Source organism: Podarcis raffonei, chromosome 2 (assembly GCF_027172205.1).
Source record: "Podarcis raffonei isolate rPodRaf1 chromosome 2, rPodRaf1.pri, whole genome shotgun sequence".
Taxonomy (NCBI): Eukaryota; Metazoa; Chordata; class Lepidosauria; order Squamata; family Lacertidae; genus Podarcis; species Podarcis raffonei.
The window spans coordinates 116,153,450-116,179,798 of NC_070603.1; the positions used below are offsets into that span (position 1 = coordinate 116,153,450).

At 46.4% G+C, this 26,349-nt stretch overlaps 2 protein-coding genes and 1 pseudogene across 5 annotated transcripts in view; 2 read left to right on the top strand and 1 right to left on the bottom strand.

Moving 5' to 3' along the window:
* LOC128409037 (tripartite motif-containing protein 10-like) overlaps positions 1-4,517 on the top strand; it is a 39,762-nt gene extending 35,245 nt beyond the window's left edge. For both annotated transcript variants that reach the window (XM_053379214.1, XM_053379213.1), the window contains exons 6-8: positions 1,176-1,208; positions 2,171-2,302; positions 3,875-4,517. In XM_053379214.1, the coding sequence (XP_053235189.1) occupies positions 1,176-1,208; positions 2,171-2,302; positions 3,875-4,392 (683 nt within the window). In that variant the 3' untranslated portion in view covers positions 4,393-4,517. The remainder of the gene's footprint in view (positions 1-1,175; positions 1,209-2,170; positions 2,303-3,874) is intronic.
* A 2,339-nt stretch (positions 4,518-6,856) lies between these two features.
* Positions 6,857-12,856, bottom strand: LOC128409036 (zinc finger protein 24-like). Of its 3 annotated transcripts, XM_053379210.1 has the most exons (5): positions 11,519-12,856; positions 11,014-11,096; positions 8,800-9,542; positions 8,459-8,561; positions 6,857-7,837 (listed from the first exon to the last, which is right to left on the bottom strand). In XM_053379210.1, the coding sequence occupies exons 2-5, from the start codon at positions 11,033-11,035 to the stop codon at positions 7,140-7,142; spliced, it is 1,566 nt and encodes a 521-aa protein (XP_053235185.1). In that variant the 5' UTR covers positions 11,036-11,096; positions 11,519-12,856; the 3' UTR covers positions 6,857-7,139. The 3 variants fall into 3 exon arrangements, with proteins under 3 accessions (XP_053235185.1, XP_053235186.1, XP_053235184.1); XM_053379211.1 differs by lacking the exon at positions 11,519-12,856 and having other exon boundaries at positions 8,800-9,539; positions 11,014-11,360; XM_053379209.1 differs by lacking the exon at positions 11,519-12,856 and having other exon boundaries at positions 11,014-11,360.
* A 54-nt stretch (positions 12,857-12,910) lies between these two features.
* LOC128409176 (zinc finger protein 420-like) overlaps positions 12,911-26,349 on the top strand; it is a 29,652-nt pseudogene continuing 16,213 nt past the window's right edge.

The window sequence follows — 26,349 nt, forward strand, 5'->3', positions numbered from 1 at the left end:
GAATTATAAAATATACATCAAGCCATCATGTCCACGATGAAAGCATTGTGTTGACTGGGTTTGATATATTGACGATAATTTCTGATTAAATCCCATAAGATTCTACATTCATGCCCTTTTCATGCCCTTTTGACTCTACTGCCCATTTCTCTCTCCTCACGTCACGTACACAGCAGTACACAGCAGTTGCTTCGCCAGGCAGGCATCCGGGGCCATAAAAGATAGTGGGCAAGTTCTTTGATGTAGTTTCTTATATATAATCTTAAAATGTTAATCTTGGAGCCAGGAAACAGATCTCACATGAAGGTGGCAGTGATCTGGTCTTTCTGGCCATCCTCCTCATCATGTGTATTGATTGTTTATTACTTCCGGGGGTTGCCAGATACTCTTCTTTGTAGTTCTCAACTTATTTATCCCGGAAATATTTGTGCTTAATTAGTTTTAGTAGTTTAACTTGTCCCCACGTGGGTTTGTGGAAATGCTCAGAAGAAATCTGATTGGTTCTTACGAACACTGTAAAAAGTTCTTTTGTGAATAAAAACGGCCTGGGCCAGGTGCTGCGGAGAACGGACAAGCACAGAGAGACACGATTATATGCACCCTTCCCAGAGTCTTGCTGGTTCAAGTCTCTGTGTGTATTCTTATTAATCAGAGTTCAATCCTTCCTTTACTTTGCAAACGCAACACTCCACAAGTTTGATATATCACTATGTTTAACAGTTCCCCTAAGACAGGGATAAACCCCAAGAATACAGGTGTCTAACCATTCCAACTTCAGCTATTTTTTCATAGGAGCAGATGTTAATCTGCATCCAGTTGTCCTCTGTGCCCTTTTAAAAGATTGGCATTGTTCTGATGATCCTTCAGTCCTCCACAACAGTCAGCTAATTCAGGAACGAACTACAGTGATGGATGCTGAAGTATTTTAAGGTGTTTTTTAATATAGTCCCTCACATGTTTTTCCCCTCTAGACTTGCAGGTTCGCCTTTTCTGATTTTGATTTTTTTAATCTATTCTTCATATGATTTCCTTTTTCCTTTTTTAAATTGTTTGCTTTACTACTTAGTATTAAAGACACAATAGATGCTATGGTTATGAAATGATATTTTAGTAACAAGGTTTATTTGAGGTACAACACTGTCATGCTAAAGCTTTGTATCTTTTTGCTTCTTCAGATGCCCAGTTACTCAGACAGCAGCTTTGGAAAGGTAAAATACCAAATTCACAGGAGAGGCTGGGGAGTGGTATTTCACGGGGCTTAAACAGCCTGTCCTGCAGACTTTAGATCCATCAATAGCTTTGTAGCACTATAGCAATGTTTAGATTATTCATATGTACAACTGTAGTTTTTACTTTTTGTATGTTTTAAATTACTGTTGAAATCTTTTTTAGCGATAATTTTATTTTATCTTTTTTGTAAACCAGTTTGAGGTATTTTAAAGTGGTACATAATTTTTTGTGAAATAAATAAATTAATTAAACAAAAAATGCACAGAATAAAAGGAGTGCCCTGACAGATATAGCATTAATCCTGTAATAAGATTCAAAATGCAATAAGGTTCAAAACACCACTACATTTCTTACACAGAAAAGTCACCTTGTAGAAAGCTCAGTTGCAAATTATGATGTGAAAATTCACTATTGTTTTCATAATTATTGATCCACATTGATACCCCTAATTCTGTCTCCACTTGAGCCAGAATTAACTGATGGGTCTAAACTGATACTGTCCCCTCCTCTAACCATAGTGAGGAAATAAAGATTTTATGGCTGTTCGCTGCTTACCTGCTTGCCCCCTCACTGAAATCCAAAATGGTGAAAAGTGGGTGAATTCTCCCCACCCCTAAACTCGCATATTCCACTATTCACCCACACAAGAAAGCTGAGTAAATGTTTTCCGGACAGTTTTCCTTCTTGTCCCAAACTACCAGGACAGAATATAAATATGTGGAATACTAAGAACAAAATCCTGATTTGAAATCCAAAAGGAAATGTTTTATTGTGAGCAAAGTCGGGAAGCAAAAGATTGCTCCCCCAGTACTAAATGCAGTGCCAGGAAATCCTGTTGATTTGAGAGGGAATGTGCTTCCTGGGGTGTTTCTTGGATCACGACACCAGGTGATTCTTCCTCTCTTCTCTTTTTCTTCATCTCTCCCCTGCCCCTCAACAGCAAACATCACTATGGGTCAAAAAGCAGCAGCTCATCCCTCCGAGGATTGTAAACATGTGAAATGCGGCCACAAAAGTCAAGACCTGTTGAACAATCCTGAAAGACTCAACCTTCTCCATTCTGCGCTGCAATGTAAGGGATTCATAGGAGCCACACATTTTGGGGAAGGATGGGCTGTGGGGATCATCAGGAAGTCTGTGACAGGAAAGGACTCAAGTCCTGAGGGAGGGATCTGGGCTGTGGGGAAGTCGGGAGGTGAGTACAGGACCTCCAACCTGCCTGGTGGTCCTCTGCTGTCCCTGAATGGGACGCCCAACTGAATCTGAGTGACTCTGAATTATGGAGGGAAGGTGTTTTTATTTAATGCTGATCTGTGCATTTTCATTCTCTGGTGTGACCCCCACCACCACCACCACACCACACACTTTGACTGTGGAGAAATAAAACCCACCTCATATTTGCTTAAGTCTTATAGATTTGAGAGGGAAACTGGTTCCTGGCATCTGTCTTGGATCAGAGGTCCTTTGGCTGGATCAGGACAATATGGGATTGAGGGGGCAACTCCCATCTCTTGCGGGGGCGCAATTAGTGCCAGCACCGTCCGTTAAGAGTTTGGGTGTAATCTTCAATACCTCCCTTTCCATGGAGGCGCAGATTGCAGCTATAACAAAGGCAGCGTTTTTTCATCTCCCCCAAGCTAAGCAGTTGGCTCCTTACCTCTCTCGCCCTGACCTAGCCACTGTGATCCACGCAACGGTCACCTCCAGAATTGATTTTTGTAACTCACTCAACGTCAGGCTCCCCTTGAGACTGACCTAAAAACTCCAGCGGGTGCAGAATGCTGCGGCAAAACTCGTTACGGGGTCCTCGCTGCAGGATCACATTCACCCGGTGCTATACCAGCTGCACTGGATCCTGGTGGATCAGGTTTAAGGTGCTGGTTTTAACCTTTAAAGACCTATACGGCCTAGGATCTTCATACCTATGGGACCGCCTCTCCTGGTATGCCCCACGGAGGACCTTACGGTCTTCAAATAAAAACATCTTGGAGATCCCAGGCCTCAGGGAGGTTAGGCTGGCCTTAACCAGAGCCAGGGCTTTTTCGGCTGTGGCTCCGATCTGGTGGAACGCTCTGTCACAAGAGACTAGGGCCCTGCAAGACTTGACATCTTTACACAGAGCCTGCAAGACAGAGCTGTTCCACCAGGCCTTTGGCCAGGGCACAGCCTCACCCCCTCCTTCGGTAATCCTCACAGAACTCTAGCCCAATGGTTGCCATTAATTGATTCTGAATTGTTTTTAGAATGAATTGATTTTAGAATGTGTTTCAATTAATTAGAATCATAGAATCATAGAGTTGGAAGAGACCACAAGGGCCATCGAGTCCAACCCCCTGCCAAGCAGGAAACACCACCAGAGCACTCCTGACATATGGTTGTCAAGCCTCTGCTTAAAGACCTCCAAAGAAGGAGACTCCACCACACTCCTTGGCAGCATAAAATTGTGATTTTATGTAAACTGTGTTATTTTTACTGTTGTTAGCCGCTCTGAGCCCGGCTTTGGCTGGGGAGGGCGGGATATAAATAATTATTATTATTATTATTATTATTATTATTATTATTATTATTATTATTATTAGGATGTCCGTATCTGTCTCAGCTCATTCTGCCTCTCTTCCCTTTTCCTCACCTTCCCTCAAAACAGCAAATGTCACTCTGGATCCAGACACAGCTAATCGTATTCTTGCCCTCTCTGAGGATCGCAAAAGCGTGAGATTGGGAGCCCCACGTCAAGACCTGCCCGACAATCCCGAGAGATTCGACACAGTTATTTCCGTGCTGGGAAGGGAGGGATTTGCAGCAGGCAGACATTTTTGGGAGGTCATTGTAGAGAGAGAGGGAGAATGGGCACTGGGGGTCACCAGGAAGTCCTTGAGGAGAAAGGGCTCCTTTCACTTAAGTTCCGAGGAAGGGATCTGGGCTGTGGGGAGGTGGGGAGGAGAGTACAAGGCCTTTGACCCACCTGATGTCCCTTTTCTCTTCCTGAGAGGGGAGCTCAAGAGGATCCAAGTGTTTCTGAATTATGAAGCAGGGGAAGTGACTTTTCTCAATGCCGATTCAGGAGCCCCTCTCTACACGTTCTCAGGAGCCTCGTTCTCTGGAGAGACCCTCCTCCCTTTCTTCTATCTGTGGGGAGAGAAAACCCACCTCAAAATTGCCTGAGGAGAAAACTGCGTCACACACTCAGGCAGAGTTTCTTTCTAGACCGGAATGGTTGCTCTATAAAGCAAACGCTTATTAGCAGTTGGGTGAGGGTTCACTCCAATCACAATTGGTAGAAATAGCAAAAAGGGAATGAAAAATAGCTTTTTCATTCCCTTCCCCAGAATTCCCCACTGTCATTTAGTTCTTAGGGAGGACGTTTACACTTAACAGTCCCCTGAAATCTATTTTTTAAAGGGGTTCAGTTTCCATCACTGTCTGTCCTGGGTTCATTTTTTGCCTCTCCACCTGCCCCACCAGCAATTTAGACGCGGACATTATTTGACTACAGGAGTTGATCACTACAAAATAATCCCTCCTCCGACGTTAGCAGTGATTTTTAGACCTCAGACAGGAAGGAAATGAAGAGAGGCAAGGCCCCATCCTCAGCCCATTCGGTGAACACAGTTTCTCCTGTCCACACTTAACAAGGTACATTTCCTTGAATTCAGTATAACTTCCTCCTAGCTAATTGCACATAAGATTGCCGCCTTAATGTTTTCCAGTAAACTAGGTTCTCTTTATCATGAGTAGTCAATTTGTTATTATTTTTTGTTAAATTTATACATTGCTTGATTGTGCAAAATAAGCAGTTTACAAATGTCTGATGTCTCTGGCCTCCTGCTCTCATCAGCCCTAGCCAGCTTGGCCAGGGGTCAGGCTGCAGCATAATGGGAACTGCAGCCAAGCAGTTTCTTGAAGGAACCACACTCCCTACAATTCACATTGAGACCTCTATGGCATAGTTGTCAACGTTTCCCTTTTTTTAAAAAAAAGGGAAATTCACTTATTCCGAATAGGATTCCTCACAAGAAAAGGGAAGAGTTGACAGCTATTCTCTGTGGTAACCCCCCCCCCCGATTTATGGGATGCTCCCCAAAGAAGAAATTTTTGCCCCCAGGTGAACTTCCTTGTTCTCCTAGACTTTTTAATCATACTAGTTTAATACATCCTAATTCTTAGAATTTTTTTGTGTTTCTTCTTGCTGGATTTTAGTGTGGATTTTCTTGTTGTTATTCATCTTGTGTTGCTTCTTATGGAGCTTACTTTATGCTGGTTATTTTTAGTTGACTGAATTTGTATTTTGTATGTTTGTTGATAGCATTTGTACTTCATTTTCCAGAGTGTGCACCTTATTGACAGGCTTATTGAGAGCAATGGTAGAAAAGATTTCTGTGAACTTCATCATTCAAATGAATAAAAGCATATTTCTTGGGGGAGGGGATTCTTTCCAACTCTTAGGGGGCGGACCGCACTGGGTGTCATCCCTGTGGGGAGTGACAAAAATATTAGTTTTAAATTTTTTAAAAAAAAAAAGGGCTCACGACTGAACTCACAGTTCAGTCAACAAACGTAATGAAACGTGGCTGGCACTGGGTGCCACACTGCGGGGGCCAGCGCTTACTGCGGGGCCTGCAGCATGCCCAAGCCAGGCGTCTCTCCTGGGAGTGACGTTGTGGCTAGAGTGCCTGCAGGCTCCGCGCTGCCTCAAACGGCAGAATAGAGAGGCTATGGAACAATGCAGCTTAAATATTAGTGACTTCATTTGTTCACAACCATCCCTTGTTACTATTCATCTGCTCCCCCACAATAAAAAAATAAAATAAATAAACTCCTAGGAGTAGGGAACTTCTTTATAAAATAAAAACACTTGCATTTCCTTGACAAAGGTAAAGGTAAAGGGACCCCTGACCATTAGGTCCAGTCGTGGCCGACTCTGGGGTTGCGGCGCTCATCTCACTTTATTGGACAAGAGAGCCGGCGTACAGCTTCCGGGTCATGTGGCCAGCATGACTAAGCCGCTTCTGGGTTTACCTTCCCGCCAGAGCGGTACCTATTTATCTACTTGCACTTTGACATGCTTTCGAACTGCTAGGTTGGCAGGAGCAAGGACCCAGCAACGGGAGCTCACCCCGTCACGGGGATTTGAACCGGCGACCTTCTGATCGGCAAGTCCTAGGCTCTGTGTTTTAACCTACAGCGCCACCCGCATCCCCTTTCCTTGACAAAAGCCTCATGTAAATAAGAAGAGTAAAATGCTTAAGCTGTGGAGGAACTTGTACAGAGGAGAACAAATGGAGGAGAGAATTAATCATTTGAGCGCTCTGAATATGACGGAAGGTGCACACTAGTCTTTGTGAACATCAGAAAGTCCACACAGGAAAGAAACAATAACGATGTTCAGATTTCAATACATTCTGTGGTTTGACTTGCCCATGTGAACTAGTATTATTCATCTGTTCAGTTCTTAGTCTGCCCACCCAGAAAGGCCATACATTGTTCTCTCTCCACCCCACCCCCCATTTTATCCTCCCAAGAACCCTGTGAGGGAGGCTAGACCAAGAAAGAACAATGTCAGCTAGTGTGCATTGCGGCTAGGCCTGCACATACACTGCACATTTGAAGCACATCACCCCTTGGAAAATGTAGTTGATTTCCATATTTATAAATGTAATATATACAGGAAATTTATATCATATTTCACAATATTACTGTATTGTGCTAATACTTGCCAGAAGTTGCAAAGGAAAACAAAGCCCTTGGTGGAAATTGTGTTTATCAGTGAGAGAGGAAATAGTGGCACCCAGTGGATGATCTAGGTATTGCAAGAGATATTTCAGGGGTTGCCAACTTGGTGTCCTGTATGTAAGAGAGCGAGAGAAAGAGGAAGGGAAAGAGTGACACTTCTCCCCCAGCACTCCAAGCTTCTATACATGTTTCTCTCCTGCATGGGTTCTCTCGTGAATCACAAGCAAGAGCCTCCGACTGAAGCTCTGGCCGCAGCATTTGCAGTGATAGGGTTTCTCTCCCGTGTGGACCCGCTCGTGCCGCAAAAGGTTACACCGGATGCTGAAGCTCTTCCCGCACGTTGAGCACTCGTACGGCTTCTCCCCCGTGTGGGTTCTCTTGTGCCGCACGAGGGTCGACTTCCGGCTGAAGCTTTTGCCGCAGGTTAAGCAGCCGTAGGGCTTCTCGCTGGTGTGGATTCTCTCGTGAGCGATAATGTTTTCTCGAATGTTGGACGTGGCCCCGCAGTAGGAGCATTTGAACTTCCTCAGCCGTTTCTTTTGGTTCTTGAGGAGGTCCAAGCTCTGGCAGAGGCTCTTCTCGTAGTCGGTGCTGGCGATGCTGTTTCGTGGGCACGTCCTGTCACAGATGACGTTTTCGTGGAAAGTCTGGCCACTTCCTTCGCAGAGGAAGGCCTGCTGTGCTACCTTCCACAGAAAGCTTTCCTGGTGCCTTTCTGGTCCCCCCTTGTTTCCAGGGATCTTTTCCAACTTGGGAGCCTGGAAGACGTTATCTTTGGCTCTTTCTAAGGATATTCTGCTGGATCCCACATCTCCAGGCTCGGGACTTTTCACATGAAAGGGCTCCTCTTCGTTCTCCAGCACTGGGTCTTGGACTCCTAGGAATAAGCAGAGAATCATTATCTGTGGGCATGAGACAGAGCTTCTGCAAAGACCTGAAGGAGCGTCTCCACCCCTATCATTCAGCCCAGACATTGAGGTCCAGCTCCGAGGGCCTTCTGGTAGTTCCCTCAGTGTGAGAAGTGAAGTTACAGGGAACCAAGCAGAGGGCCTTCTTGGCAGCGAGACCCTCCCTGTGGAATGCCCTCACATCAGATGTCAAGGAGATAAAGAATTGCACAACTTTTAGAAGACATCTGAAGGCAGCCTTGTATCAGGAAGTTTTTACTGTGCTGGAAGCAGCCCGGACTGGCTGGGGAAACCCAGCCAGATGGGCGGGGTATAAATTAATCATTATCATCATTTGGGAAGGGGCTATTGTTCAGTGGCAGAGCATCTGCCTTGCTTGAAGAAAGTGCTAGATTTCATCTCAGCATCCCTGGGAAAGGCTGGGGAAGCACTCCTGTCTGCAGTCCTGCAGAGCTGCTGCCAGTCAGTGTGGGTAATACTGAGCCAAACTGGCCAGCGGGTCTGGTTCAGGTTAAGACAGCTTCCTACGTTCTTCTACCAGTGGAAAAGGGGCTCCAGCAGCTGACCGTTTTGCGCACACCAATCCTTACCCAGCGGTGTGACTTCCATGGACAGTTGCATCTTTGCAGAGTCTGGTAAATCTTGCTCTGACTTGGAGGCATTAATAATGGTCTCTTCCAAGAGCCCTGGAACCTGGAGTGGAGGAAAGGGAGAAGAAGTCAACAACATGCATACATTTCTAGACTTTAGGCAAGCAGTGTAGGCTTCCCATCTAGTTGGATGCTGGACTCGATTCCGCATTGGACAGATCCAGGGATCTGGGATCTGGCTGAGGACAGACCAAGCTTGGTGAGGCCCAGTTGCCCAAATAAACCAGCCACCACTCCAATTGGCACCTCAAAGTGACTAAAACACCTCATACGCCTCATACCTTTACTTCCCGTCTCTCCGACTCATGGAGTATCAAGAGGAAATCCTCGGCCAGGACCGCCGCCTCAGCACATGTCTCTGGGCCCCTTTCCCTCACCCAGTTCTGCATCTCCCGAGGCATAATGGTCAAGAACTGCTCCAGGATCAGCAGATCTAAGATCTGCTCCTTGGTGTGTTTCTCGGGAGTCAGCCACTGGCAGCAAAGCTCCCGGAGCTTCCTGCAGATCTCCCGGGGGCCCTTGGCCTCATGGTAGGACAGCTGCCTGAAGTGTTGTCGCCGCATCTCCATCCTGGCTGCGTCCCCCTCCAGAGCCTCCTCAACCTTCACCGTCGGAGGGGAGTCTAGGCTCCGACACGCCTGCTGGGCCTCTCCAAGGAGGTCAGGCAGGGTCTGAGTCAGCCACTCCCCTATAGGCCGCAGGATGGCATTGGATGTCCCCTTCAAGGGAGCCTGAGAAGACTTTGAGTTCTCCTCCAAGGTGGGACTGGGCAGCTGCAGGTGCTGCCACTCTGAGTGAGGGGACTTGGCTGTCTTCAAGAACTCCTGCCACTGGGCCTCCCAGCGCCATTCTCGGCCTTCTTCCAGCTCTTGTTTGATTTGTTGGGGGGCCACCCCAGTCAGGAGCTCATGGGTGGTCTCAGCGTGGACAACACAAGGATCTCTTCCTCTGCCTTCTGGTTTGTTCCCAGGCTCAGGTCCTGTTGAAGCTTCCTGCTTTTCCATTTTTGTTCCTAGCTTTGCTTCTTGGAGGAAGAGAAGAAAAGTCAGTCTTTTTGTCACGTGATTTGAAAAAAAGGGATTTTATTTATGTCAAAATTTTATAAACTGATTAAAGATTTAAAAACCCTTAAACAATATCAACAACATTTAAAAAAAATTCAACAACATAAAACCAGTAATACTGGGTAGCTTGGTTGGTGAGAGCATGGTGCTGATAATGCCAAGGTTGCATGTTTGATCCCCGTATGGGACAGCTGCATATTCCTGCATTGCAGGGGGTTGGACTAGATGATCCTCAGGGTCCCTTCCAACTCTACAATTCAGTGATTCTATGTATCAACACAGGTTAAAACTCTGCTTCTAAAATGGAGGACTTTCCTTTGACCTGCTCTAAGTGGAACATCCTCCCACCCCATGATGTTGAAAATCCTGTTAATATTGCTTTGAGCGGTGCATTTTATTAACTGTACTTTTACTGTGCATTTTCTTTTATACTGAATTGTACTAATCGTCTTCACGACTTTGGGCACCTTTAGGCTAAAAAGTGTTATATAAATAAACAATTCCATACTGAAACAAATAAAAACAGGAATGTGCAGATCCATACCATGCATTTAAAGTGCATAGCTTCTACCAAAGAATCTTGGGAACTCCAGTTTACCCCTCACAGAGCTACAATTCCCAACACCTTCAACAAACTCCAGTTCCCATGAGGCTTTGGGGGAGTCTAGTGCTTCCAAGGTATGGTGTGGACATGTTTGATCTTATGGGTCAAGGAAAACTTTGGCAAAAGGATAGGTCTCTACAAGACACCTAAAGCGACCTTATAGAATTTCCCAGCATAATCTAAGTGATCTTACGGGCCTATGCAGAGGCAGACAGTCTTTTCAGCTAAGTTCACCCTGAGTTGTTCAACACAGAGATAATCTGGAGGCAACCAAAGGAAAGGAGCTTGAAAGGTAAATGATTTGTATTCCTTCATTGATATCAACTGTAATTGCACAAGCTGAATTTGAGGTACGTGATTGAATCCTACCTGAAAATAGCGACAGCCTGGATGCTGCCAGAGTGCAGCAAAGAAACCCTAAAATCAGACTTTTGCGATCAGCAAGGTGATAGTTGAAATGCATTGGAAAGTGTGGGATAACTGGTGTACACACCATGAATTCAGTCTCAGGAATTGTAATTTACCCCTCAGAGAGCTACAATCCCCAGCATCCTTAACAAACTACAGTTCCCGGGATTCTTTAGGGCAGGTGGGAGAAATGTGCTATAAATATATAGAGTGTATGCAGACATCTAAGCTTCCTGCAAAATAAAATACAGTAATCAGAGGGAATGCTCAACAAATAGCCAGCATTATCTAACCTCTCTGCAAAAGCAGGCTCAATGGTCATCTGCAAGAACCCTCCTTTCCTTCTGACACACACAGATGCCTGCCCCTTCTGCTTTTATTCCTCCTTCCCCTGAATCCACTTCCCTGCTTAAACTCACCTGTTCCTTGTAGCTTTTGCATTGCACCTTCTGAGAGTACTGTATTTACAATCCTTCAGTAGCACCAAGGATAGCATATGCTCCTAAAAGGGGAAGTTTATTATTATTATTTTAAATAATCAGGAAGGAAATAACAGCAGGACAGGAAGGGGGTGGCTTGCTTTTTTCTTTTTAGCTCTCTGTGCAGCTGTGCAGGAAAGTAGCTTCATCTTTTAAAACTCTCATTCTCTCTCCTTTTCACACACATACATGCAATGCACACACATTCCCTGGTCCTCTCTAGGCAACAGAGCTCTGTGCAATTAACCCCATGAGCATCTCTGCAGAAGAAGTGAGCTGGATTTCAATGAAATGACTAGATGTAAAAATTAGGGCTGCTGCCCCTACCCCCCCCCCCAAATACCACCCTCCTGGCCAGATGCCTAAATCAAATGATATGAAATGAGAAGAGGGTGGGGAGAATACATGTGTTGCTTACAACCCAAGTCAATGCATGTTTACTCACTAAGAAGTCCCAAGTGTGTTTTCTCCCAAGCAAGTGAGCATATTCATTCATTCATTCCAGGGGTAGAGAACTTGTTTCACCCTGAGCGCCACATTCCCTTCTGGGGTGGGGGCACATGTCAGCAGGGGCCAGAGAAAAAAGTGGGGGGTGCAAGTCATTGAAATTTTGCCTTTGTGCAGAAAGCTACTTTCTACAACCAACACCCCTCCTCTAGCTAAGTAAAAACACTCAGGGTGGGTGCAAAGCAGGGCCAGAAAGGGGGCGTGAAGGGCCACTTTAACACACAAACACGGTTCCCCCATTGATTCTATTGCACAGTATACCTAGCCCTTTTCCAGGAAGGTCCTCTCCAGGCTGCTCACATAATTTCTTTTTTAAAAAAATTCATTAAAATATGTATCAAAATGAAAAGGGGAAAAAAGAATAGCATCACAGCTTCAATGCTATTCAAAGTTTCTGGGGAATGAACACCACGGAAATCAGTGAAATGTACTTCTTCTTTTTGTTAGAGCGTTTATTAATTTTCCAATAAAAAACATCCAATTAACATATCAAATCATAATCCAATAAAAATAAAAAACTAAAATAAAATAAATGAAAAGGGAAGCACAATCTGGGAAACACAAGGTGAAGAACAGCAATGTTTAAATCAGCATCAAGCAGGAATGCTGAACCCAGTGCTTTCCCCCCTAGGAAAACAGGTGCTGGTGCTCACTATGAGGTTGTTACAGTAAGTGCTACACATTTTAACAACCAGAGAGAGAGAGAGAGAGATGTGCTAGTACTGCGTACCCTTAAGTGCCCCCTGGGGGGGGAGCACTGGCTGATTCTATGGGCCTCAAGTTGTTGGGACTCCTGCTCCCATCCTCACTCATCACGGGAACAGTCACTACAAACCAGGGGTGCAATCCTAAGCATATTTATTTCATATTTTCACCACTTTATTTGGTAAGTTTTTATCCCCAGGTGAGCCTGCCAAGGGACGCCACCTAAATCATTAGAAAACAACCACTGTAAACAGGCAGAAAATGGGCCATGATTATCTCAAGTTTAATTATATTTGCTGTTAAAAAAGAAAAACTGGCGCAGCAATTGCAATTCCTCTACAAAGAACGAGGTCCGTGACAGTTGACAGCTGCCCTTCCTCGGCTGCAACATCCCCCTCCCCCTCTTCCAGCCAAAGGGGAGGGGCCGGAAGAGGAATCCAGCGCCGTTCCATGACCTTTCGAGCCTATCTAGGAAATCGGTGCTCTCTCTCTCCACTTAACCCTTTCAAGGGCCCCTTTTCAAACAAAGGATCTTCTCTTTCATCGAAGGAAAGGGGCGGAAAGGCCAGCGTGACCCCCCCCCCGGCCCCTTTCAGATTAATACAGCCTTGCAGGTAAGATGTCAGGTTCCCCACCCGACCAGGCAGAGCACATGCCATTTTAATGCCGAACCTTCTCTTTAAAAAAATAGAAATAAAAATGCATAGTCCGTGAAAGCGTCCCGTGGTTCTCTAATGGTTAAATCAGCGCAGTTCAGATGGCTAGAGAGGAAGAGGGTTTGGGGAGGGAGGAGGAGAATCTTCCTTCCTGCCGAATGCAATCTTCCGGAGCTGGTGGTCGCCGCCTCCTTCTTCTTTCTCCCCTTGCAAATTTGCAAACTGTTCTGTTGCTTTTTGTTTTAAAAAAATTAAAATGCATGCCTGATTGTGTTTGCTAGGAAGCTGCAGGTTCCCTGCCAAGAGCCCCTGTCATCGCAGCTTCCATTGGGAGGAGCTGGAAGGAGGCCTCGCCCCGGACCGGTAAGTTGGAAGGCGAGTTTGCCTGGTTCTTGGGCAGCAGAAGAGCTGCAGGCGGGGGAAGAGGGGGGGAGGGGGCCTCGACATCCCATAATTGCGCTCTCCTTCCGCGCTTCCATTCAACAGTTGGGTGTGCAATGTAATTAGCGCTGTGAAAATCCATGCTGTGGGGAGGAGGGAAAGAAAATCTCAGACAAAAAAATTGCAGTAAGAGCAGCAGAGCAGCCAGCCCTTTCACTAAAAAGCAGTCAGTTCCCCCAAAGTCTGCTGGGAGGATAAAGTCTTAACTTGCTGGTGGAAGGACAAGGAGGGAGGCAGTCTAACCTCTCCAGGGAGGGAGTTCCATAGTCTGGGTGCCAACGCCAAGAAGGCCCTGCCCTGCGCCTTCAGCACGTGTCCCTGGGAGAACAGGCTCCCACCAAGATCCCAGAGATCAGGCAGGTTCATACGAAGCAATGCAGTTTTTCAGATGCCAAGGACCCATCTTGTATAGGACTTTACAGGTCACAACCAGCACTTTGAATGGCCCTGTTGTAACAAGGGTGTCATATGCTACTTTTAACCATCCCCGGTCAGCAATCTCTCTGCAGCTCTTTGATCCCGTTGAAATTTCTGAGCATTTCGCAATGGCGGCCCCACCCAGAGTGTGTTACAATAATCCCAGCAGGATGTAACTCAGGCATTTGGAAGACATTAGAGCCAACGAGGTTTTGGTTTCATATCAAACTCCACTTAAACGCATACCGGAAGTTCTTACTTGCCCTTTACCCACTAATAAAGAGCGGTGATAATCTTATTTATTACACTGTGTTTATTTGCTAGTAGTACTTTATCTGGCCTTCACAAGCAGGTCACTGGAATGGACTACAACAATATAAATACAATATTAAATTGAAATCGCTTAAAAGTGCTGCATCTCAAAGAATGGGCTCGTAAGCCGCCAGTGGGCCTTGGGCCTCCTTTCAGGTGGGCTTCCATACCACAGCCTGGCTGGAGGGCTTTTCACATGCCTGCCATATCTCCTAGCAATGCTGTTGCCTCTAAATTGGGCCAGTGCTGTGGCGAAAGCTCAAGCCAGGACCAGTAGTTCCTCGTTTCCTGAGCAAAGATGACAAGGAAGCCTTGTGTGTTTAGAGATGTAAGGACTCCATCTTCTGAGAGGAGGCCAGAGGAGGTAAAGGTAAAGGTACCAGCTGAGTGTGGAAATGTTGCAGGAATCTCCAGTCAATGACGACAGGCACTGGAACTTTCCAAGGAAGGTCAGCATTTATTGACCTGCGCAGGTGACCCCAGTGAGATATCTCTCAAAGACTGAGGCCCCAAATCAGTTTAAGGGCCCTTCTTATAGTGAGTTACAACCGAGCAGGCAAAAAAGAGGAACTTTACTCAAGCAGGCAGAAATAACAGATTAGCTTCTCCCCTCCCCACTCCTTGTTCGCCCAAACTGCAAAGTACACTGGTACTTTGGGTTAAGAACTTAATTTGTTCCAGAGGTCCGTTCTTCACCTGAAACTGTTCTTAACCTGAGGTACCATTTTAGCTAATGCCGCCGCACGATTTCTGTTCTCATCCTGAGGTAAAGTTCTTAACCCGAGGTATTATTTCTGGGTTAGCGGAGTCTGTAACCTGAAGCGTATGTAACCTGAAGCATCTGTAACCCGAGGTACCACTGTAAGAACTTTCTAGTCTCTCCCCCACCCCACCCCGCTCCTGTCCTGTCTGCAGCTGCCAGCCTGTGCTGGTTTCTTGCCCATACAGCTGACCTGTGCAAGTTTAGAAACAGACACCAGACGTCATCATCTTGTGACTGACTTTCTTGAATAGCCAGCTTACACAGCATTTTGTAGCAAACTCAAAAGTGGGGGTTGTTGGGCTTCTCTCATTTCTGATCAGAGCCACTTTCTGTATAAAAACAACTTCCAGGGCACAAGAGCATGTGCAAAGCTCTATTACACAAGTTTCAACAAATAGGTAGATTAATTCCTGCATTTTCTGAGAAGGCATGCATACAGATGGCTAGACTGCTTACAGAGCAATTTCTGAGTGGGGGGAGGCTATTGAGGCATATAGATTCTATTTCCTCCATTCATCAGTAGGAGAACAGGAAAATATAGTACTTTGAGAGGCATGTGGGTGTTAGAAGGGGGGAAAATAATGGATAAAGCCATTTCCATTTTGTTCAGCAGATTCCACAATATCCCTAGAGAAAATGTCTGTATTTACGGTAACTTGAGGGAAGCTGAGCTATGGTACTCCTTGCCACTGACTCCCCATGTGTTCCCACGTTCAGTTCAAAGTGCTGGTTTTAACCTTTAAAGCTCTTCATTCATTCAGTGTTTTATTTGTATGCTGCTTTTCCACCCCCCCAGCCCCCCCCAAATTGCTCAAAGTGGCTTACAACAAATGAAGCCGAGATGTATTTCAAAGCCAAGCACTGCAAAACAATTACAAAGCTGCACAATAAAACAACAACACAATATCAAATATAGCAACATACAAAACAACGGCAACATTTCAGTACTATAAATATAAGAAGATAGCGTAATATCCAATAGCAAAGTTAACAAGGAAGCTTGACAGTTTCACCTTGGTCCTAGAAACACCTTTCCCATGATGTTATTTTTATTTATTTATTTATTCATTCATTTATTAAAATTGTATACTGCCCTTCATCACAGGGCAATTCCCAACACAAAAATAACAAAATGTGAATACAAAAGACCTAATAAAACAAAAACAAACCAATAGCGCCCCCCCAACACATTTAAAAGGCCATATAATGTTAATCAGCCAAAGGCCTGGTTATAGAGAAATGTTTTTGCCTGCCACCTAAGGCACCAGGTGAACCTCAGTGGAGAGAGCATTCCACAAATGGGGAGCCACCACAAAAAAGGCCGTTTTCATGTTGCCGCCCTCCAGGCCTCTTGTGGAGGAGACTCACGAAGAAGCACCTCGGATGATGATCCCAGAGCTCAGTTGCTCAGAGTCCCTCTCCTCCTACAGCACCTTGCAAGTCTTCCAAGACAGAAGGTGGGGTAGCTGGAAACACCTCTCCCCTAATGTTGCTCTTCACGGCTTGGTGACAGAATGCTCCACATGTGCCTGCTCGTGTTTTCACCTGAGCAAGCTCAGTCTTGCCTGATCTTGGAAGCTAAGCAGGGTCAGTACTTGGTTAGTACAGTTGTACCTCACGTTAAGAACTTAATTAAGGTACCACTTTAGCTAATGGGGCCTCTTGCTGCCGCCACACCACCGCGGTGCTCATCCTGAAGCAAAGTTCTTAACCCGAGGTACTATTTCTGGGTTAGCAGAGTCTGTAACCTGAAGCATCTGTAGCCCGAGGTACCACTGTACTTGGATTCAAGACTTCTCGTGTGTTACCATAGAAACTGAATTTCTGGTGGTGACATCTTAATTATAAAATGCACTCACCTGATGTCTACTTTGGTGCCATTCTTGCATCAAGCTTTAAAAAAAAAATCCTGGCTTGTTCTAGGGCAGGGGTAGGCAACAATCCGGCCCAATCGCCTTCTCAATCTGGCCTGCGGACGGTCCAGGGATCAACATGTTTTTACATGAGTAGAATGTGTCCTTTTATTTAAAATGCATCTCTGGGTTATTTGTGGGGCATAGGAATTTGTTCATTTTTTCCCTCCAAAATATAGGCTGGCCCACCACAAGGTCTGAGGGACGGTGGACCAGCCCCCTGTTGAAAAAGGTTTCTGCCCCCTGTTCTAGGGTAACTGAGTGGGGATCACAACTCTGTACACAGCCTTGAAACGGTGGGAAATGAATGCGCTAAAATAAATCACTCCTTGTAACAATGCGCTCACATGTTGAGCGCTGACAACTTTTAAGCCACAATGGGGTTGCATAAAAACAGAGGGAGGTATAGCCAGGATTGGTGGAATCCAAATAATAGAATCATAGGATTGGAAGCGACCCTGAGGGTCATCTAAGCCCAACCCTCTGCAGTGCAGGAATATGCAGCTGTCCCATACGGAGATTGAACCTGCAAGCTTGGCATTATCAGCACCACACTCTTAACGAGCTGAGCTATCCATTTTGCTGATGTACAAGAATATACTGGGGGGGGGGGGGGAGTAAGTAGGATTGGAGAATGAAATGAAGTGTCCCTGCTAACTGGAAGCCTGGAAAGCAACCTTTCTCTTTGGAGGTGAGGACACTGCACCATTTTTTGCTACAGGTTCCACTTGTAAAAAAACAAAATACACTTCTTACTAGGGAGAAGAGCAATGTTCTCCTTGTTGCCTCACTTGTTGTTTGTGCTTTTTGTCCTTCAGGGCAGCCCCAGACGAGCGAAGACGTCTGAGGAAGATTGGCATCGGACTGAGCTCTTGGGGTCTGCTTATTATCATTATTGTTGTTTATTGAATTTATAAACCCCCCTATACCCGGAGGTCTTAGGGCGGTTCACAGAAACTCTTATCATTGCTGGAGTTCTGCTTCGACTTGCTGCCGCCTTGCTGTAATTGCAGTTACGAAGCAAAGAAGCTTTCCACTACGTTGGCCTGAAAGGGGATGGAGGGACAGAGCTTAGCTAGGATCGTCGCTTATTAAAAAAAAGAGAGAGGGTGGTGGTTGTGGGTGGAAAATGACGACAGAGAAGGCAGCAGAATTCTCGCCCCTGGACCTTCATGAGTTTGACCAGCACGTGAAGCCAGAAATAAAAATGGAGAGGCGAGAACGTGGATCCAGGAGAGGGCTGCAAAGAACCAGGGAGACCTCCCTGGCCGCCGAGGTGGAGACGGTTATTGTTGCAGCATCGCCGCAAGGCATTAAACAGGAAGTTGGTGAAGGACCGTCATCCCAGCAGTGGGACGGGCAGTGGCAGGACTACCCAGATGCCTCAGAGTCCCCTCTGTCAGGGCAGGGAGACCTGGAACTGGAAGAGACAGCATTGACGGACAATGTTAAGGATTCCCTTTCCCACTCCGAAGGAGCAGCGTCCACAAGCCGGTGGGCTAAAGGCAGGACAAGGCCCCGGCTCGGGACGGGACGCACCCGGACAGCCCAAGAGGCCCAAAGTGTGAAAAGCGACAGTGGGAGCAGCGACGAGCAGGCAAGCGAGGCCGAGGCCACAGAGTCCATCAGTCCCGAATGCCAGCGCCAGCGCTTCCGGCAGTTTGGCTATGAAGAAGCCGAGGGGCCGTGGGAGGCCTACTGTCAACTGCGGAAGTTTTGCCACCAGTGGCTCATGCCAGAGAGGCACACCAAAGAGGAGATCCTGGAGCTGGTGATTCTGGAGCAATTCTTGGCCATCTTGCCCCCGGAAATGCTGAGCTGGATCCGAGAACGCGATTCAGAGAGCTGCTTCCACGCTGTAGCCCTTGCTGAGCATTTTCTCCTGAGGCAGCGAGAGGCTCAGAGGCAGGACCAACAGGTATTTTCTTCTCAACGGTCCTGAGCTGGCCGTGCTATTGGTGGTAGGATGTATGTAAGTTGTGGTACTTAGCTGGCGGCAGTAGTGGGGAACCTGGGGTCCGTGGGCCTAACTGGGGCTACTTAAGCCTCCCAGGTTGTCTTGCCCTGTGCCTTTGCAAGCATAGATGATCACAGCAGCAAGCACTGAAAAATCAGTTGCCCATCAGTACCTGCAAAGCCAAACAGGTCACCTGACATTGTTGTGGCGTCAGGTGATTGGCAGGAGTAGGTCAGGATCCAGCCCGCTGGCTGGACCCGGTTCCCTTTCCCTGGCTTACGGGATGAGTCATTCTGGTAATAGTCGCTTTGTGTGACTGGGAGAGATGCAAACCAGGTCAAGCAAAAATGTCCCATGGAGCACTTTCCTTTCTTTACAAGGAAAGGCTTTTTTGCTTCCGGAGGGGGGAAGATGCAACAAAAGTGGGTAGGGACATGAGCGAGATTTACAGCATTCATGCATAAAGTAGAGGAAGAGACAGAAATGTTTTTGTTCTTTGCAGTGCTAGACTTTGCAGCAGGGTGATTGGGGTGGGAAATATCCTCCAGTGAGATTGATGATGAGTAGATTCAGGACATGGAGTGGGGTGGGCAGGAAACCACACTTCTTCAAGCAAAATGTGTGGCTGAGCTTATGGAACTCGCTGCCACAAGATGAGGTGACAGCCACCTGCTCAGACAGCTTTAAAAGGGGATGAGGAATTTGTAGTGAGTGAGCTTACCAATGGCTCTTTAGCCATGATAGGTGAATGCAGTATATACATCTCCGTCTTGGGGAGGGCTGTTGACTTTTAGACCTGCTTGTGGGCTTCCCAGAGGCCTCTGACTGGCCATGGCAGGAAATAGGATGTTGGTCTGATCCAGCAGGACTCGTCTTATGTGCCCCACCCCTGAGCCATCTTGTACTGAAATTCTCTCCCGTTGTTTCAGGTGGGAATGAAAGAGGAGGCTGCTATGAATTTCTCTGCGGGAGAAGGTTCTTCGATGGATCTGACCCTCAGGCAGCTCTACAGGGAGGTCAAGGAGGAAGGGGAAGATGAGGAAGAGGAAGAAGAAGAAGAAGCCAGTGTGCTAGGCAAGGATGAGTTGCACTGGAAGCAAGTTGTACACTTGCTTATCTTGCTCTTGTTTCCTTTTCAAAACTTCTGTTACATATGCCATTTTGCTCTGGGGACGGGTGGGTGTTCCCATAGCTGAGCACATGTTCCACCACCTAAGTTCACAGGTTCGATTCCTAGCATCTTCCAAATTAAAAAGGATTGAGTACCAGCTGACAAGGAAACCTTCTATGAAAGGTTCAGAGAACATACAAAGCAGAACATGCTGGGCTCAATGCACAAATAATTTGGCCTGGTATAAAACAGGTTCTACCCAGTGGATCTGTTAGATAAATGAGGCGCTGCCCCAACAACTAGGGCAGGGCGATATATTGATATGTCACTCAAAACCAGTTTGAAGTCCATATCGTGATATGGGCTTAGTTATTGACCTGGCAATATATTGCGAATTATGTGTGTGTGTTGTGCAAAAATTGCAATGTGGGGAAAACCGCGAAGCCAGCCAGTGCCTTTACGTAGCTCCATCCTTATTTCAGACATTGGGATATATTGATATATCAAGATGTTTAGCTGGTGATATATCACAAAGTTGAAAATCAGCTCCACCCTTATTCCAGACATTGTCCTATATCATGGGTAGGCAAACTAAGGCCTGGGGGCCGGATCTGGCCCAATCGCCTTCTAAATCCGGCCTGCAGACAGTCCGGGAATCAGCATGTTTTTACATGAGTAGAATGTGTCCTTTTATTTAAAATGCATCTCTGGGTTATTTGTGGGGCATAGGAATTCGTTCATTTCCCCCCATATAGTCCGGCCCCCCACAAGGTCTGAGGGCCAGTGGACTGACCCCCTGCTGAAAAAGTTTGCTAACCCCTGTCCTATAGCAATAGATCACAATGTTTAGCTGGCGATATATCGCCAATGTTGAAAATCAGATATGGCCCAGCTCTACCATCAAATTCAAGTTTTCCTTTGCCAGATGACTTTTTTTTTAACCTTTTAAACTTACAGCCACCCCAGGTGTTGGCACTGCCTGTCAGCTTCTTCCTTGGGGTTGGCACTTGTGGAACTCAGCAGAGAGGGAGGGAGGAGGCTGGAGATACAGCTGGAATTCATTGTCCCCGCCTGTCATTGATTTCCGCCCTACCAGCTCCAATGGGCACCAGCCTCCACTGCTTCCATGTTCCTGCATAAATGCTGATTGTAATTATGGCATGCAGGACCTGCAACAACGTGTTACACCACGGATTGCCTTTTTTCAGGATTCCAGCCACTTCAGCCCATTCCCTCTCCTGGTTTGCTGTCCCACAGCTGCCCCTCCTCCCCTAAAACGCCAATCAGTATTCTATGGCCAGTGAGCAAGTTCATCTCTCCATCGACTGTTTTGTGGGTCCCCCCCCCTTTTAGGGTTTTCTTCATCAGATTATTTTTGTGCACTTCTGCAAATCTCAGGGTTCCGCAGACCCTCTTCTGTGTGAATGGAGTCGTTCTGCCAGGGGCATAGCAAACAAATAAAAATATTTAACTAACTGACCAATCGCATTGCAGGTAGCTTAGTTCTTCCCTCACACCACCCCAAATCCTGTGTTTTGGCTACATCAGCAACGCCACTCTCAACCTGAAAATCGGATATAGGAAGAATGATGGTTTTCATTATTCTTATATTAATATTAGGTGACGAAGGTCAGGATGAAAATGACGGGGTGCCACTAGAAGGAGAGAACTGCCAGGACTTTGAGGAGACAATTTCAAAACCAGCGGAGCCAAAGGAATACGGAACAGAGGAGCAGAGGAATGAATCCGTTGCGCCGGAGGGTGAAACAGCAGCCGAGCAGGCAACCCCCAAATTAAAGAGGCCAAGTGATAGATTGTTCCACGGCCTCAACAGACATCAGAGGAACAACTCGGGGCAGGAACTCTATGACTGCTCCGATTGTGGCAAAGTGTTTATCTCCAGAGCTGGCTTCATCATGCATATAAGAGTCCATGGCCGGGAGAAGCCGTACGAATGTGCAGACTGTGGCAAAAACTTCCGGCGGAGCTCTCATCTCAATAACCACAGCAAAATCCACGCGGGAGTGAAGCCGTTCAAATGCTTGGACTGCGGGAAGGGGTTCAGTCGGAACTCAAACCTTATTTCACATCAGAGAATGCACACGGGCGAGAAGCCATACTCGTGCTCCTCCTGCAGCAAACAGTTTTGCGACAAGTCGAGTCTGGTGAGACACGAGAGGCTTCACACTGGAGACAGGCCGTACAAATGCACCGCATGTGGGAAAAGCTTCAGCCAGAGCCACCATCTCATAACGCACCAGAGAAGCCACACGGGCGAGAAACCGTACAAATGCCTGCTCTGCAGCAAAAGCTTTTGCGATCGATCGACTTACATTAGGCACCAGAAAAATCACACGGGGGAGAAGACGTTCAAATGTTCTGAGTGCGGCGAAAGTTTCAGCCGGAACAAGCACCTCATTAGACATCAGAGCATTCATACAGCCAGGGAGTTGTACACGTGCTCAGATTGTGGCGAAAGCTTTTGCCGCCGGTCAGGCCTGAAGATGCACCAGAAAATCCACACGGGGGAGAAGCCATTTGAATGCACAGATTGCGGGAAGAAGTTCAATCGCAGCACAAACCTTATCAGTCATCAGAGAATCCACACTGGAGAGAGACCCTACGGATGCCCTGACTGTGGGAAAAGGTTCAATCGCAGGACACACCTTGTTAGCCATCAGAAAATCCACGGACCGAGGAAAGAATCTCCAGAAACGATCAAAACCGAAGAAGAGCTTCCGTCTGACGATGTCTTTTTGCACCCGTCTTATATCATCACAAGAACCCTGTGAGGTAAGTAGTTGAATTGAAGAACTGAATTGAATTGATTTGTAAAAGTCCGTACAAATACTCTTATTGGGAGAAATGACCTGACACCCAGGCAACATGTACTTCATGCAGATTGTTGGCCTGTGACCTTTTGCATATTTCATTTGTGTCCGCCAGCTTTTTTATTCCCTCTTTCCTTTATTTAACCTTGTGACTCCCTCCCCTTTGCTCTCAAATGTTCTATCAGACCCATAGCTGTCAACTTACAGATTTGAAAATAAGGGACCAGCTGCCTCAAAAATAAGGGATCAGCAGCCAAAATAAAGGATCAACAATTACTTTGATAGAATGCATATTTTGTTGCGTGCAAATGGCATTAGATACCTATTAGGTCCATAAATTACCATATAGCATATATTCAACACACAAAAACAGCAACAATTTGTTGTTGACAAAGCACAGCTGGACATAGAAAGGGTCCCATTACCTTCAGTAGCTTATTTAAGGGACATCATCAATAAGGGACAGCAGCGGGACATGGCACTGGGATAAGGGACTGTCCTGCCAAATAAGGGATGCTTGACAGCTATGATCAGACCCCCAGAGAATTACTCAGGCACCTTCAACTCCCCAACCCTGCTCCCCAGTTTCAACTTAAAAACTCCCCTCTCTCCATTGAAATTACAGTGGTACCTCGAGTTAAGTACTTAATTCGTTCCGGAGGTCCGTTCTTAACCTGAAAGTGTTCTTAGCCTGAGGTACCACTTTAGCTAATGGGGCCTCCTGCTGCCACCACGCCACCGGACCACGATTTCTGTTCTTATCCTGAAGCAAAGTTCTTAACCCGAGGTACTATTTCTGGGTTAGCGGAGTCTGTAACCTGAAGCGTATGTAACCTGAAGCGTATGTAACCCGAGGTACCACTGTATAAACCTGGCTGCAAACTCTTTGCAAAGTCTGCTGCACAAATAAACCTCATTCCTTGCATGTGACTTACTTGAATCCCACCCTCTCTTTGTGCCATACTAGTTTAAAACAAACACAGAGCATCGTTTTCAACCTATGCAACCCTGACCCAGGTTTATCCCATAACTGAGAACTAACCCTAAATTTATCTATGGAACCATCAGCAAATCACCTAGACATCTATCACTAGATCCTGATCTACCGTCTTCTGCCCATCCTTACCACTCAGTGGTAGAGCTCCGACTTCGCCGTCAGATTCAATCCCTGCCCTTCCCTGTATTAAAAGGACTAGGCAGCTAGCATTGAAAACTAGGTTGCTAGTGATAAAGTCTGCCCTGAGATCCGCTGCCAGACAAGAGTGGATAACACTGGCCCAGGGAGACAAATTACCCGACTTGGTAGAAGAAAGGCCTGATAAGTTTTGAAAAACAGAAAGGTCACCATCCACACCATATTTTTGAAGCACATTCCCCACCCCGGGGAATCCTACAGGTGCTGGTTTCTTGAGGCAGTGGCGGACTTGAGTACTATGGCTCCCTGTGCGAGGGCAAAATTTGCCCCCTGCCCCAGCCCTCACACTGTCTTCCCAAAGCCTTTGGGGAAGGAGGCACTGCAAAGCCCAAGTAAGGAGGTGCCCAACTTTGGGAAGAAGGTATGAAGGCTCTGACAGGGCCCTAAAGTAAGGTTACCAGATTTTTTTCAGTGAATCCGGGGCGCTTTTCAACTTCAATGGATTTTGTCAGGGGATTGATTTGTAAATCCGGGGACTTGTCCCTGGGAAACGGGGACGTCTGGTAACCTTACCCTAAAGCATGGGTAGGCAAACTAAGGCCCGGGGGCTGGATCTGGCCCAATCGCCTTCTAAATCCGGCCCGCGGATGGTCCGGGAATCAGCGTGTCTTTACATGAGTAGAATGTTTGCTTTTATTTAAAATGCATCTCTGGGTTATTTGTGGGGCACAGGAATTCATTCATTTTATTTTATTTTTCCAAAATATAGTCCTGCCCCCCACAAGGGCTGAGGGTCAGTGGACCGGCCCCTTGCTGAAAAAGTTTGCTGACCCCTGCCCTAAAGCTTTCCCACCTTCCCAGAACCAGGAGAGCACTAGCTAGGCTTGGGGAAGGAGGTGGGAGGAAATTGTGCCTCTTTGGGGCGGGAGGTGAGCTACAGTTCCTGGGATGGTTTTGTGCTTTTAAGCGCATGGTGTGGATGTGACCAAATACAAGTTCGGAAAGAGGGGGTTTGTTGGTTTGGGTAAAGACAAAAGCAACAAGGATGTATACATGCTTTTAAAAGAAATCCATTCTTATGCAGGGCTGGATCTGAAGAAAACTGAAGAGTAGAAACCTCTAAAGGATGCCGTTGTCAAACTGAATTGGAACCTGATCATCTCTCTGCTTGTGGAGCGGAGTTTCCGTCCAAGTGGAAATCGAATGACTTGCTGCTTGGCCGAATGAATTCTCTGCTCTCTGGTTCCTTTCCCCCTTGTGCTTATAGTTATCTCCCCTTCTTTGCTCCCCTGTGGACGTACTTCATCTTACTCATGCCTTTTTGAAAAGTATGCATCTCTTTATGCCATTTGTGTGCTGTTTGGAAAAATAAATAAATAGAAGGAAGAGTTGGAGGCGGATGAGTTAGACATTTGTAGACCTATGTAGCTGTAATCCTGTGTGCACTTAGCTGAACACAGCGGGGAATTACTCTGGAGTAAACCTACATAGGATTAGGTTGTGTAAATGGGCTTTATAGCTGCTGGCAATGGGGGTGGTTACTTTTGTATGGGGTGGGGGGGTGGGATTAGGTTCTTGCTCATTTTGGTGTTTTTGATGTTCCTTCAACCCAAAGGGATAGTTGGCAGTAGAGGTGGAATTATTTGTGAGCCAGATCAAAATAATTGGTGGTGGTGTTAAAGTGGGTTTTGATATATTCCTGGAGGATGGGCTATTTTTCAAGGCATACAAGACCTCTGGAATGTTCACGTTCAGCACTGCAGCCAGCCAGCCAGCCCGTGATGCCCTCTCATAGGATATTCCATTCCCCTCTTCCGAACAAACACATAGCACTTGGTTGCCACTGAGCATTCTCAGTCCTTATTGGGCTGTTCTGGGTTTTTTAATATTGCGGGGTTAGGGGGGTCTTTTTTTGTATTTCTGCAAAACCTTGGTGTCCCCTCTGAGCATGCTAATACCTCCCTTCTTGTTTCTCGGTGACCCGTTTTTGAATAAATGCTGTGAGCACTCAGCACCTGAGCGCACCACAAGAGGTAACGATAACTATATGGAGCCCCCTGTTTATGAGCAGTTTACCTGCGAGAGTAGTTGCTGATAGTCAACAGCAGGGAGGGGTTGTTTCCTTTGTGCCCTCCTTGGCTTTGCAGTGGGGCTATTCTGGCCCCCCTCCCAATGCAGAGTAGCTCAGGGGGGAATCAAGTAAGAAAAAACTGGTTTGATTTTGGACAGAACATTTCCTCAGAGTTGCTGCTTTGTTAAGGATTACGGAACCTGCTCAGAAGGAATCTACTGCCTTTGCTTTGGTTACTTAAAATTTCCTGCTCTTTTCAAAAAAATTAAATAAAATGGTTTTTTTTATTATTAAAAAAAGTTAGTCAGGTTTTTTTTGTGAGGGTGGGTGGATCTGATTCACTTTCTCCTGTGTGTCTTGCTTAAGACTGGGGCCCTGTCTGCACGTTACATTTAAGCCAGTATCCTATCACTTTAAACAGGTACATCTTCTCCATGGGTAGTTTCAAGCGTGCTGA